The following is a 15,482-nucleotide window of genomic DNA, read 5'->3' as shown; positions in this document are numbered from 1 at the left end:
AGGAAGAACTATTCTTCAGGGAAAAGAGGGAGCCCAATACAGGTCAGACAAACGCTTCAGTGAACTGAACAGGTCCAAGGAACAGGTGCCCACTTTTATTTCATTGTTTGTTTTCCTGTTTGTGCTTAAAGGGATATTTCAACATTTTGGCAAATTCGCCCATTGTCATAGTCCCTATAGTCTTAGGAGTAGGTTTGTTACCTTTAATTGTCGGTGCAAGCTTTTTTGAGACTGGCCGGGCAGAGATGCGAGCTGCTCAGCTAACGCCACAAAGGGCTTTCCCTCAAAACTCATCAAACACACAATCCAACAACTCCAAAACGCTCTCGTGCACAAGTTGCGTCCTGCACATTCACCACGCTATGAAATAATAATGGGATGTTACGAGACAGAGTTGTTTTCAAGGTAAATGCAAATCCGGTGTTGTGCCGAAAAGAGACACCTTGTTGAAAAACGACTGCCCTGACGGGAACGCTCATCGGCAACTTTGCATTTACCCATGCATTTGCCTCGAAAACAACTCCGTCTTGTAATGTTCCATTCTTTCATAGCGTGGTGATGAATGTGCAGGTCACAACTTGTCCATGAGAGCCTTTTGGAGTTGTTGGATTGTGTATTTGATGACTTTTGAGGGAAAGCCTCCGTGGAGTTAGCTGAGCAGCTTGCATCTCTGGCCGGCCGGTCTCAAAACAGCTTGCACCGACAATTAAAGGTAACAAACATACCCCTAAGACTATAGCGATTATGGCAATGGGCGAATTTGCCAAAATGTTGAAATACCCCTTTAACATTTTTAATCAAGGAAATTACAAAGACAGGCATCTGAAATCCCAGCTCTGCCTAAATCGCTGTTATCGAGTGTTTTCACTTGACAGTAATTCTCCTTTTCCTAGAACATGAGCTTGCTTGTTTCATTGAACTCGGCGAGAGAGGCCTATTCATGTGTAACCGCTGCTCTCCAGAAAGTGTCTCCATTGTCTCCAGATCTTTTCACTGCTGAAGTCTGTCCTAATGAAATGACTTGATGGATTTTGCCTAATCCATGGGCTCTTAGCTGGCTGAGACAATGATTGCGTGGATCACTTTTTGTTCTCTGTCCTACTGATGGATTCCCAATCCCTCCCGACGGGTTTTCTCTGCCCCTTACATTTCTCTTTTAGATTTCCTCTGCTGTTGAGGCTGTTGAGGGTATTGACCGGATCAGGGCTGGAAAAAGACAAATACGGTCCCTGAGCAACAGTCTCATTCTGTTGCATTTGAACGCCACACTCTCCTCACCACATTGTGCCAATCAGCATTAGTGGATATTCCTTTTTTTCCCCCCAGGGCATAAAACTGAATGCTATCTGCTGAAATACAACATAACCCCGAGTGGTGTCTCCACTACTTCCTCAACTTTAACCTTCTTTGGGTTCCTACTCATCTTCAAAAAAAAGAATATGTCCTCCCTGTGTCAGTGAAGATGTGCCCCTCTTTGGTCTCAATTATGGTCTGATGGGATTTCTAATGGTACCTCTTGTCAAAGTTGGTGTTTTTGGCACATTTTTTTTTATCACACACACACACAACCTTCACTGGAGCTGACAGCACGGTAATGAAAAAGGTGGAATCACCTGTCAGATGTATTTCATGGTATCATCTCATAGCCTGAGGTTTATCTGAGGGTTTTATAGCAAAATGACACAAGCTAAAGGCACACTGGTGTGTCTATTTGATATAAGGAGAAACAGGAAAAGTGGCACTGAATGGATTAGAGTTTGAAAACAACAGTAGTCATAAAATAATCACACTGTTGTAGTGCCACGGTGGCAGTAATTACTCCAATTATTACCCGTGACAAATGAAGTCAAAGGTTTAAAAACATGGATATTGAGCAAAAGGAATTGATCTCACAGGATTTGAAGTGACACGCTGTCAGGCTAAGTTAATGGATTTAGAGAAAGTTGAGAGTCTGCGTGCGGCGCTCCATCAATGAAGTGGGGGGCAGCTGTCTGAATATGTGCCTTGTATACTGGGCAGCACTGGTAAACATGGGCAGCATGCTAACTCGAGACACTGCATTTGTCACACTTAGCTTGGTATGAGTTTGTCTGAATCTGAATTACATGAGGCTTTCAGATGTAGCTGTGTTGTAGCTGGTGCATTTCACCCCCTTGGCTCATTTCATATCACATGCACAAGCTGTTGCTGGAAGCACTTTTTGAGAAAGACTTTCCAGAGGACAAATCTTGGGCCGAGCTGATTTTTGTTTAACTGTAGAGAGTCATCTCACCAAACTGGCTTCGGCTAATTATAATCTATAGTACATTATTCATCCGTCTGTATACTGCATGCTACAGCAGAATATTTATCTTTCTGCCACCCACACACGCCCTGCAAACACTGAGTTAGATAAATGAAACAGTAAGGCTTTTTTTTTCTTAAGGAGAGACCCATGTTTCACCAGGGAAAGTCATGTGAATAACACACAGTGAATCCCAGTCTATTACTGACTTTGTGAAAAAGAACTGACTGAAAATAATGTAATAATAATAATAATATGTGATATTAAAGTATGTCTTCAGGCTACCGGGTGTAGATGCATTACTTTTCAATGCTCTTCTTCACAACTCTACTTTAAGCACTTTGCAGCTTTTGCACATCAAAGATAATGACAACAACATGATGTGTCCTTACAGTGTACCAATATTAAGCAACATAACTATAATTGCTGTAACTTTTTATAGAATAAAGCAGCAGCAAAGACAGGGATGTATGAACAACATGAACTCACACAGAAGCGGCAGCCGTCAAACATACAAAACACTCGGTTGCTAGGCGACTTAGAAGTTACAACACTCAGTCATTTGCTGCATACAACTGAGCGTCTCCCTGGGAGTCCTGCGCACCACAACATCCTCCTCAGTCTGCTCTAAATCCAACTTCTCTGCTTTTTGTAGCTACCTCAGTGCAAAAAAATATAACCAGTCCACTCTGCTCCTCCGAGCTCTTAAGCACTGAGCTGAATGAGCAATGCAGCCACAACAGGGATGTTCAGAAACAGCAGAAAGGTAGTGCTCACGTCACTGTCTGCCAGTGGAAGTCAGGATTAGCATTTAGCGTGTAGCCAGACCCAGCGTGCGCCTTCTCGTCGAGCAACATGGCAGGTTTCTGATCTGAGACGCTGTGTGGTTGCAAGAAAGTGCATCAAATCAGACGCTTTTCTCTGCTGCAACTGCTGACTGGGCTCGTTTGTTTGTTGCATTCTCAATAATGTAACAACAGTTAATGCAACTCATTGGACACTTTTTGTTGTCACCACTCCAGTAAAGACTGGAGTGGTGAGTTTCTCAGAACATGATAATCACGGGGTTTTAAATCTTTGATACCAATCAAAAGTTTCACTGGGAGCCACCATCTGTTGTACATTCAGATCACGTATTCACTCAAACTTTCCCCAGTTATTGTATCTTGTGATCATTAAACAGATGGTTGGAAATGACTCACTCCGAAAAACTGAAGCCACATACATCATCCTCTCATTAACTGTCAGCTGTGCGGCTCTCCGAGCAGCTGCCACAGTTAAAGTCACCAAAACATTACCATGTCTACAACAGGTCTAGTAAAAAGTGGTCGTGGAGGATACAGTAGGCTATTAATAAATACTCTAAAAAGCACTGAGCCAAGCATTTGAATGCAAATCAATTCCCTCCAATGTCACGTTGAAATAAAAGCCCTGTGGTTCCACCTTAAAATGTCTGCTGTCTTTTCTTTTTTCACACCTAATCAAAATTCAAGACAAGAAAATATGGAGCATTTTTTGCCCTCTGATCTATTTTTGAGCACAAGTCGTAGCAGAATTCCCTCCTCTGGAGTTTTGTTGTTTTTTGGATTCAGGGCAGCATTACTCAACTGCGGGTGTGACTCAGACATGAAGCTACACTTCTAGGAGCAGTCAGTGTGTGTTTATGCTCTACCTGAAAGATATGATGAAGCCGCAGGAGGAGACGCTGTGTTTTCGCATTTCTTGTGAGTTAAGTTCCTCTGTGTAGCCTCGTTTTTTTCTGTCTCATCTGCTGCTTCCTCATCTCCTTTTCTCCTGCAACAAAATCCCGAAAATTAGATAGAACATAGATTTTTAGCACATGAAAACAGCAAAGTGTTTATGTTAATCGTTAAACTTAATGGTTTTTTTTCCCCAGACATTTTGCTCATTTGTTGGTTGATTCACACTCTGGTCCAGTGTGAATTTAATCAAAAACCATGAGATAGAATAGTTTTGTAGAGAAATTCAAGGTCAGTGGCCAAAGCATGAAGCCTTTTAATCTGAAAAGCTTTTCATGAGGGGCCACCATCCAATCAGATATTTTATTTGTCCAGTTCTTTATTTTGTCAATATGTACTCTAGCCTCACATATCATGTCCAATAAAATGTATGATATATTATATATAACGTTCCATTATCATATAAAACACACACACATACACACCGTACACAAGCAGGCCGCTGTAAATGTACATTTAATAATTACATTGTACATTCTTTGTCTGAGAATTCATGGATAAAAAAATTACTGCTGCACACACTGATGGCTAAATGGCACCATATCATTACAGAAAAAAATAGTAGTTTTGATTATCCTTCAACATGTGTCCAAAAAAAAAAAAACTCTAGGTGTGGGCCGAACAAACTTGTCCTCAAAAGCTTCGCAGACATGGACTCGTGTCCGTCAATATGACACCACATGCTGGAGAAACTCCCAAGTGGGCAGGCTCTGCTTGGTGTGATTGATGTCAAACACAAAGAAAGCCTTGAAACAAATATCTACAGCCTCAAGCAAAGACTCTGTTTTGATGGCCTCGCCTGAAATAATGGTAAAGACCTGGCTGGCACGTTATCAACTCGTCCCCAAGGCACAAAATGAACAGGAACGGTTGGCTGCTCTCTGCATTTTGTAAACACTCAATCATGTTGGTCCCCACCTGTTAGTCACACACCAGTCACTTGTAATATTATCGAGAAAACAAAAAACTTTGAGGCTGCTCACTTCTATGGTCAGCCTGAAGACTGTTTTCTCGTCTGCTGCAGATGGATGGGGGAGGAAAGGTCGGAGGAATCTTTGAGGATCTCATATTTTTAGCAGCTATGTATTGTTAGAATAATACACTGATCTGCATTCACATCTAAGAAATGTCAATGCTACTTGATACTGACTTTCCTGCCCTGGTGGTGACTGGGAACCATGAGTGTCGACTGTGTTGCCTGTTACAATAACAAGAAATGCTGCAACATCTTGCAATGGACTAAACTTGGTTTTAATTTCAAAAACTAACATTTGCTCCATGCTGACTGCTGTTCACTGGAGGGCTTTATTCCAAAAAAAAGAGACAAGCCAGGCACAGTTTAGCTTTTCATCATTTTGGCAGGTTTTAAAATTCATGAAGACTGAATATGTTGGCCGACTTTACTTATGCTGTATGAAGGCCATAAGTTTGCAGTGTTTGAGATCGAGGTAGACAGAGCATGGTGAGAAAAGAGACAGAAAGGCAGAAGCAGAGGGAAGAGGAGACAACTATGACAGCAAAGATACTGAAGCGAAGACTGGATATTATGCATTTTCACCAGATCAAGATTCATTCTTGTGATGAGAAGTTTGTTACCAGGGAAAAGCAAAGTTATATTGGCCAACTGATAGGCTACTGTATTTGAGAAGTCTGAAAAACTTCCACCAGTCTAATTTCAAAAGAATCTTGATTGTCATTTAGTAGACAACAACATTTTACCAAAGGAAATAACTTACCTGGCTGTCATGACATGATGTCAAGTGTTGTTTCCTTTTTGCTGAGCACATGCAACGAGTCTGTTACTGGTAGCAGCCAATTTTCAGGAGGGTTTCCTCTGTCTTGTGATGAAGTTGCAGGAGCTCTTGTGATGTCTGATAAATGATGAAAACATGGGGGGAAAAGTAACTGGAACAGTATTTGAAGTAATGACAAGGGCTTGTGGAAAGCACCTAATACCATTAGACATGTTGTCTGTCAGCTTTGCAGTGCATGCAGAAATAAATGAAAAATAAAACAAATAAAATAAAATAATGAAATATCACACTGACATAAGTTTCCAGACTTTTAACTTACGTAGCACTTACTGTAGCTAGCTGAAACACCTTCAGCAGTGATTACAGCCTGAAATCTTCATTGATGTGACGCATGATGATGCAGTGGTGTGTTGTCCCTACCTTGATATGATACAGGTGCTGACGCGAGGCTAAGTGCTACAGGGTGAGACAGTTTTAAAAGTTATATTTAGCAGTCGGTGTATTTAAATATTTACCATCTGACTTTCAGTAGCCTGCACACAAACAGCCACTTATCAACACACAGTAAACTAGTGGTAAGTTCCTAGCTACCGAGGGGGTTTCCGGTGTTGCAAATTTACCAACTAGCATCTAGTCCTTTTCTCCTCCGATACAATTCCCCTCGGTCTCTTTCTTTGTGAACACAAAATGAGACCCAAAAAAACGAAAACAAAAATAAATTCGTAGTTAAACTGTCAACACACGCGGCTGCATCTTGATAATCACGACATCAAGCAGCTGTTGATTGTGCGCAGAACCAGAGACTTCTGGGTAATGTAGTTCTCACAGCTGTGGCACGCAGGTAGCCTACAGGTGAGGCGCTGCACCTATCCTACTCAGCTGCCTGACCTATTCATATTATTACTTTGAAAATATATTTGTTTGTTTAAAAAAAAAAAAAACTCAACTCTATTTGGGTAAAAAAAAAGTTTGTTTGTTTGTTTGTTTGTTTGTTTGTTTATGCACTTTGTATTGTTACAGTAAGTAGCCTACTGTAAACACAGAGACCCAATTTATTTTAATTTACCTCTTTTCAAACATACTCACCATGGATCCCATGGGTCATTTCCTGATGTCACCAATGATGTCATGGGTTTGTCATTTAATCTTCACAGAGTCATTTAATCTTTTTTGGTCTTTGACACTGAGCAACTTTAACTTTGTGACACTTACATTAACAGCTGTAGGTAATGATTTTATCAGAAAACTTGATGATTGGCAGGTTTATCAGCTGTAGCCTATTAGTTTGATAAACAAATCACCAGCTGTTGTTAAAGATGTGATTTTATCTTGTGGGAAGCACACCTTTACTGAAATATTGTGCTATATCTTAATCAATAGCCAGTTTAGTTATGGTTATTGACATTTTTCATGTTGCAATTACAACATTGCCAGCAAAGTAAATAATTACCAGCTGAACAGATTGCTGCAGCATTATACACTTTGAATAGCCTTGCCATAATATTTGCTTGACATTTTTTGCTGCAGACATACACACATGTGGAGCAGACAATGTCTGTGTGGTGGATTACCCATAATATAAAAACAAACAAACAGCTCCCTCTGTTGCTATTTAATAATGTTGATATGTGGAAACCATCTAAACCAGACTCTGCTGTATGGCAACAGTTGGATTGCATTATATCCTCTATGAATCAACATATTTATGCTTAGGCTACATGAAAGATTTTACACAGGGGCTGAAATCAAAGCTGTTTGTCTAATATCCTTAAGGGTCCTGAAAGCTGTATATTTGAGGTATGATGTTTTCACTTCACTTTTTAAACACTGCTGAAAAAGCCTTTGAGACCAAAAAACACTAATAAAAACAATTTCACAGCCCACAGCAAAAACAAATACAGCATTCCTGGACAGAAATAGATGGTCTTTTTTTATTTCTCTTGCGAGCAGTGCAGACTGTTTGCTTTAAGGGAACGGGGAATACCATGACATTTGAGTTCTGCATTTCCATGATTAATATCATACAGTAATACGCCAGTGGTCGATGAGTCCTGCAGTTCCACTGGCTGAGTTATGGACGAGCATATCAGGCTGGTTGAGGGTGAAGACAACAAAAAGAGGAAGAGTAAGTGAGACAATAAGACGTAATGGAAAGGCATATCTCCCGTGTTCATTATCGCCTTGTGTTTTTGTTTGCTGTTATGTGTAACACCTGCTATGTATTAGCATGATTAATGAGCAGACCTGGGGAAGCGTACAGTGAAACACATTGTTTGCTCTTTTGTTGGCATGACAAAATTAAAAAAGATCAATCAGTTAAGTTTTCTTAGTGTGTGGTGGTGGGTGATTCATTAGATCAGTGTTGCTCTTGCTGATTAAAAGAAAGTGCTGCGCATGGCTGACTCCAGTTGCCCTGGCTGTTTTTTTCTAAAACACTTTGATGGCCACTCTCTCTTATTACAACAAGTCAAAAAAAAAAAAATACACATGCATATGTAGTTTTCTGGTGGCTCTTTGCTCCTTAAATTCACAGGACAAAAGTGAGTTTAGTTATTCCCAAATGTATCTCATTTAAGTTCATTTATGTAATTGTCCACCCAGGATATTTTTTGTATTATGGCTTCACTTGGCTTAAGGAACGTAATAGATTCTCCTCATTATTAATGGTCAAGTATACAAAACTGATCTCAAAACCGTCAACATCCAGGTCTTTGATGGGACAACTTTTACTCTGCGGGGTTGGGGAGAGCCACTTATGCCCTGATGTCGGGGTTGTGTAAAGTCAACCAGTGCACTCATCTTCCCTGCTTTCCTCCTCTGCTTTCTTGTACTTCCTACGCCGTGTGGTTTAATCACAAGGTCTGTACACAGCGTTTCCAGCGTGGCAGGTTTGCGTCTGCCTCTCACCCACTCACTGAGTCTCCCAGGGAGACGAGGTATACACACACCTCCAGACTGGGGATCCTTCCAAACTTTCCACTAATTGCCCTTTCGTTGGTGCACTCTGTGAGAGCAGAATAATGGTAAATGCAGCTTTTGGCCCCCTCCTCTCCCCTCCTGGTGAATGATAAAAACCAACAGTGGAAGCTTCGATGGGTTTCATGTTTTTGACAGAGACAGAATAGATATTGTTTCAGGCACGTGCTATCAAAGTGTGTGAAGGAGTAGAAGGAGGATGACTAGAGTCGGTGAAGGATGGATGATAGAAATTTGGTTCATGATGAGATGAGGAGGATGGAGGGATGCTGATCCCCAGAATCTGTTACAGCTGCCTGAACTTGGTGAAGTAGTGCCTATACTTTCTTCACTTTTTCTTCCTTTTCTTCTTTTGCCATCCCAGCTCTGCAATTAAGGAAAGGCTTAAACTCTCAGCCGTGATGCTTTTGTAAAAAGTCTTTGTTCTGCTGCCACATCAACAGCAGCAGCAGTGGGTGGAACACATCTTAAATTATTTCTCAAATTAATTATTCCTTCTCCGTGGCTTAATCAGCGTGGGTGAATAAAGGTGTTAAGATCTGGCTGACACTCTTTTGGTAAAGCATTGTGTAGAAATTTGACAAACTGTCTACACATCACTTCCAAGTCCTACAGAGATAAACACATATTAATAAATGCATTAGAAGACATTTGGTGAGATTTTAAAATATCAAAATGCACAGCATTTATTTCAATAGAATCACAAACGTATTTAGCAAAAATCAAACACAATTTTGACAAAAATAAATAGATTTTATGCCTTTCAAAGGCTTCATACTGTCACAGTAAAGTCAAAGTACAACATCCTGATTTGCCAGTGTTGTCAAAATGAATCATTTTTATACTCAGACGTCACACAGCCGCTCATATATCATGAGTTGGAATGTAAATTACACATCACTGAAGAGTGGCTACCACATTCAAATAATATTTCACCCTGTTTTGCCAGATGCAACAATACAATGTGGCGGTACTACAAAATACACATTACTCAAAATTTTCCTACAATGTGACCAAACTGTATAACAGGCGCTATCATCACACCGAACCACACCACAGAATACCAAGAAGATGAAAGAATGTGACGGGTTTCCTCTGTTGTGTTTTGATTATGTAAGAGAGTTCATAGTCTAAAAGGCACTTCAGAACTCAAGCCTCACAGCTACAACATACAGTAATTTTGATTAAACCATCCGTGCTCTGCTCTCTACAACATTGTTGACCGTACTGATGAAGTCAATAGTTGTTTTAAATCACTCCTTGAACACATACAGTACTTAATCCAGGTAGGTAATCAGCATTGAGGTCAGAAGTTATGCTTGAATTTCACAGAGAATATTTACAACTACAACATCTGTTACTCTTCCTCTTGTTAATGTTGTTAATACTGAAGACTTAGTCGTCGTCTTACCGTTTTACCATGTATGAGACCTGCTAATCAATCTGGCAGTGACTGTGTCTTGTTCCCATTTGGACCACAATTTGTGCCATTAATCACACAATTAACAAAGTAGTCACCATAATGTCTCACAGGATGGTTGACACAGATTTACAAGTGTGCTACAAACTATCATTATTAGAAATTGCCATTCTGAAAAAGACTGTGTTACATTTGTATTGAAATACTTAATGCCATTACAACCTACACACAACCTTCAAAAGTGGTTGAAGGCTGGCGAAAGTCTATATTTTTTTAATGGACTGATCCCCCTGACAGCTATTATATACCTAAACTCCGTGCCATAGACGTCTCGTCCAGAAAGTATTAAAAACACATCTGTCAGCTTCACCACTGCCCTGGCTCCCAAGCTGCTTCATTACCATTTACATGGACACAGTAGTTAATTGTCAGTTAATCCCATGTGCACAGTCCTGTTGCAGCAAATATTCACTATTGCACCAAATATGGTAAAATGCACTTTTTTTTCAAACTCCAGTTTAAGGACCATTTACAAAAGAAAAAAAGAAAAAACAACCTACAAAACCAACTCCTCCTCCTCCTCCTCCTCCTCCCCAACAGGAACAAATGAACTTGGTTGATTTCCACAGACAGGCTGGGAAAGTAGGAAAGTACTGACAGATGGATTAACACATTGTTGGTTTGAGTGTCTGTATGGGGATTTGTGACAGTATGAAAAATACAGCACATCACCAGTCTTGTCCTTCAACAAGCAATTAAGTGACAAACGTGTTCACTCTGATATCACGCCATCACAGAGAGGTCAATGTAAAGTCATACCCCTCTTCTCATGAGTGTTAACCTCCTTTAGTCCAGTTTTTTTTTTGTCATCTAATTGTTTCAGAGAGTGTTGTTGACCTTCACTGTCCACTTGGCTTGTTGGTAGGCGGCTGGATGTTGTTGGTTGTGTTGACATTGTTGTCGCTCCTCCCTGCGTTGCTCTCCATCCGGAGGGAGGAGGAGTTGAGCGGACTCCTCTTGAGGACCTTGTTGGCCAGAAGGCTGCAGGTCTTCCTGTACTGGTGCCGCAGCAGCGAGTAGACAAACGGGTCACTTGCTGCCTTGCTGTAGGCCAGACACTTGGACAGCACACCCCAGTGAGGGCTAATGGGCACTGGGCAGAAGAGCTCCACGATTCTACCTCGAATAAAGCAAAACGAGGAGAGAAAAAAAAGTCACACACCATCAATCGGTTGAGCCGATTCTTAGATCAGTGTAACTGGAGCGGAAGACATCCAAAGCAAATGAACCTCCCCCCCCTCCCCCCCGGTGCTGCAATACTGTGAAAATATCATTATCATTTCACTTCATTGAAATGTCATCAGTGTGTTGGGCAATTTGAACTGACGGGTTTCAAGTCATTTTTGCTGCTTCTGGACTTCTTGCTAATTAAAATCATTTCACACTGAATCCAGAGCTTGACACTTATTCTGTTCTAATAAATCTAATTAAAGACAAAGTGGAAACCAACTGGAGTATTGTTTGGGTGTTAATCTGTCTGCATAATTAGCGTGATCTCCTTAAGTCGAACGCATCTCACCACCACACTGCTCCTAATGTGTTTCCTTTCTCTTTCCACAGCGCAAATCTAACAGCTTCTGACAGGTTGCCACCGCCAATACTGGGGCTAATACTAATGAGAGCCAGTGCTATGATCACTGACTCATTTGCTATCTCTTCCCTTCTCTGTCTCTCTCCCTCTCATCTCCTCAGATATAAAGGCTCAGAGACATGGATTAGAGACGTGCGTAGAACCAATAAGCTGTGACATTACGAAAAGGAAGCAGTTAAAAATGTTTGATATGCTACCAGACATCAACAGAGATATTACTGCCATCTGTATTCAACACAATAAGCCAAGTAGGCTATAACCGCATTAGCAGACACAACAAGGTAAGTGAAAACTAAGAATCTGGGTGAGTTGTTCTGCTCGTGAGGCTGAAAGAGGAAGATAATTAAAAGATAAAATATGTACAAGTCTCTCTTGAAGTGGAAAATGTGGGAAACCCTCATACATTGTAATCAATACCTCTCTGTCTCTCTAACACACACACACACACACACACAGACACAGACACAGACACAAACAAAGACACTTATAATAGATCTCTGCTCACCTTGTAATGACATAAGGGGCGAAGCAGACCACAAATGTGCCGATGAATGTACTGATCTTCTTTGTGGCCCTCTGCCTCCTCCGCTTCTGCTCATCCAAGCATTTCTGGCGCACACTGCCAAAGCACGCAGGTACAACATTATCTACCCAGGAGGCATGATCACAGACAGGCAGACATAACGAAAACAGTGAAAACATGTGGGAGGGGTGGGAGAGTGTTTGGGAGGGGTGGATGCGGAAGAAAGCGCACAAACTGTGCAATGTTATCTCTGGAGGGGGGGATTACACTGGAGAAATTTCACACTGCACAGATATCAATTATGTAAATGGACAGCAATTCAAAGTTTAATTGAGGAGAAGCCAGGGTACATGTTCAAACCAGAGAAGGCCCTGCTGATCGTAATGAGAAATAACGATGTAAACACTGACTGGCAGCAGGCTGGAAGGTCAGATCATCAGCATTTTATTTTCCTGACAAGTTGTCTAGTAAAGATATAGAAAGTTACTGCACATGCTTGATATTTTAAAGGCCTAATTTTGACAGCTAACTGCCACTGCTAAGTGTAGGTTTTTTAAATAGCTGACCAATGGGTCATAAATTGTCAGAAAAAAGTGTGTCATTAAGTGCCATTCTCAAATTACACAGGCCTACTTTGTCCAACTACCTCAACATTCAAAATATGTCATTTAAAATTATATAAAAAGGAGAAAAGCAGCAAATCCTGAAACAGGAGTGAGATAATAGTTTTATGTGTTTGATAAATTAGATTATTCTTACATAAATTATGATAAATTGAGTATCTTTTGTAAGAGGAAGAGAAAAGCCACCAGTATCAAGTCCTGTTCATGTTGTCTATGAACACACTAAGTGCAGGTTTCATGGCATAACAATAAATATCTCATAAATCCACTGGATCAGCAGCCACTGAGTTCACCACAGGCTGACATGCTTCACATACAGAACAGACAGGAACATGGCTCGGGCTGAAATGCATGTGCGCCGACTGTTTACCTGGGGTGGATGTCCACGAGCAGCACCAGCGTCTGCATAGTGATCACGTCGATGCGTTTACAGTGAAACCTCGCAACTTTGAGCACTTTCAGATACGTTACACACAGCACGATCAGCGTGAGCAAGAAAGTGAGACAGTGCAGAGCCACGGTGAAAATGATGAACTGCGTGCCGGACGCCTTCGCCCTGGCGTTGCAGAGAGTGCACGATGCGTAAAGGTGGTGGTAGCCGACCCAGGATCGGCAGGTGGCCACCGTGGAGAAGCAGAGCGAGTGTATCCACGTGTATCCCAGCGCTATGACCGCATCCCGGTGCCGTATCCTGGAGTGGTAACTGAGAGGGAACACCACGGCGACCCACCTATCGATGCTGAGCGCTGCCATGCTCAACATGGAGTTTGTGGTGAGAAAAGTGTCGAGGAAGCCGACAACCTGACAGAAGCTGTTTCCTCCGGGGTGGCCCGTGGTCACGAGCCCGACAAGAGTTAGTGGCATGTTGGACACGCTTAGCAACAGGTTGCAAAACGTCAAGTTGAGGATGAAAAGACCGGGCACCTGTTTGCGGATCTCCGGGTTGTACAGAAAGCAGATCAGCACCACAACGTTGGACAGCAGCGACACGAAAATGATCCCCAAAACTAACACGGAGACAGCGATGTCCGCTGCGTCCATGGTGACTTTTGATGAGCGCATCCACAGTCCTGACGCACACTGTCATCGTGAGTAGCAGTCGCAGCAGATATCAGTCCAATACATTGTCATGCTTCCCCTCCCCGGGCTCCAAATGTCTTCAGTAAAGGCAGCGGGCCCGCCGGCAACGGTGACCACACTCGGGTCGCAGAGGATTCATAGAGAGAGACGCTCACCTGGACGTTACGAGGACATCTGGGAGTCAGTTCCGTGGGAATGGGGTCACAGCGGGAGGCTTGTTCTCGGGGGGCGCTGCGGTACTTCTCATGCACCCTGTCATGCCTCTGGTCTCACAGCAGCAGCTCTGGGTTTCCTGGCTGCGCAATTGCGCGTTGACATGATGTGAGGCTTTGAAAAAAGGGAAGACGTGAAACTATTTCAGGCTTTTGGTCTCTGTAGCTACTTATATATTGTCTTCTCTGCCAGAGTCTAGTGCGCGCTGCTGCACCCCTGTTCAAAAATAGCTTTTTAGTGTAAAAATAGAAGCACGACGCACGATTGCGTGGCTGGTGGTAAGGCTGATGTCATGAGCGTCACGTTGTAATGAGGTCTTTTGTGCAAATAACCCCTAAGTAGTGCAAGTTCGTAAATATATCTTAAAATAAGAATAAACGAGTGTAGAATATCTGTGCTTTTTGCAAGTCAGTGCCTAACTAGTCTGATTCACCGTCAATGCATTTATTTAAAAAATCCCCAGCAGCAAACACCAAGAGTTAAATCTGCAGCTTCAGTGGGATAAAAGGAGACCCGGAGTTTCACCATGGCACTGCTCAAAGCCTTATATGGCGCTTTTAAATGGATGCAGTTTAGTGGACCACTCAACCCAGAGTGTAGTCCACAGTCCAGCAGCACCACCGCCTCTGGCACGCAGCTGTGTGTATGTATGTGTGTGTACTGCCTCTGACCGTGGAAGGAAGGCATATTTTCAGTGTCCCACGACCATAAAAGAATGCAAATGTGTGTGTGTGTGTGTGTGTGTGTGTGTGTGTGTGTGTGTGTGTGTGTGTGTGTGTGTGTGGCCTTGGTGACTAACATTTTTCTCATATCTGCAGGAGTGTGCACTGGGAGAGAGATCAGCATGGGTCAAAGGGTTATAGTTGGGAATGCTTGAAAAGTTATTCTGTAAAAGTTCTACATCAAAAACCTAATTCAAGATAAAGTACAAGAACTATGAACAAAATCCAAAAGTCTATGTGAATGAATGTTATACTAATAGGGTGCATATAAGAGTATTAGTAACATAATAGTTACTTATTATCATCATCATTATTTTGGTTGCAGGAATGTCTGAGCAGTGTTTAAATGCTGAAACTGATTTTAATGACTTTACAGGTTATTGGATTGATAAACCTACAACCAATATAACATTTCATGAACTGCAGAGTAAAGTATCATAAAATGTAGAGTCTGTTGCAAAATGTAATTTAACATA

The 15,482-nt window shown here is 41.8% G+C and overlaps 1 protein-coding gene and 1 long non-coding RNA gene across 2 annotated transcripts in view; both read right to left on the bottom strand.

The window, feature by feature from the left end:
• Nucleotides 1–5,909, bottom strand: part of LOC146973336 (uncharacterized) — a 93,703-nt gene extending 87,794 nt beyond the window's left edge. The window contains exons 1-2 of the long non-coding RNA XR_015037749.1: nucleotides 5,781–5,909; nucleotides 3,957–4,078 (exon numbers count right to left, since the gene is read on the bottom strand). This is a non-coding gene — a long non-coding RNA (uncharacterized LOC146973336). The remainder of the gene's footprint in view (nucleotides 1–3,956; nucleotides 4,079–5,780) is intronic.
• Nucleotides 5,910–9,444: 3,535 nt separating this feature from the next.
• On the bottom strand, nucleotides 9,445–14,525 carry gpr26 (G protein-coupled receptor 26). Its single transcript, XM_085799798.1, has 3 exons — nucleotides 13,362–14,525; nucleotides 12,351–12,464; nucleotides 9,445–11,370 (listed from the first exon to the last, which is right to left on the bottom strand). The coding sequence occupies exons 1-3, from the start codon at nucleotides 14,051–14,053 to the stop codon at nucleotides 11,094–11,096; spliced, it is 1,083 nt and encodes a 360-aa protein (XP_085655924.1). The 5' UTR covers nucleotides 14,054–14,525; the 3' UTR covers nucleotides 9,445–11,093.
• Nucleotides 14,526–15,482: the final 957 nt, after the last annotated feature.

Source organism: Trachurus japonicus, chromosome 15 (assembly GCF_045865225.1).
Source record: "Trachurus japonicus isolate A0001 chromosome 15, Traja_1.0".
Classification (NCBI taxonomy): domain Eukaryota; kingdom Metazoa; phylum Chordata; class Actinopteri; order Carangiformes; family Carangidae; genus Trachurus; species Trachurus japonicus.
This window is presented reverse-complemented; position numbering and strand designations above follow the sequence as displayed.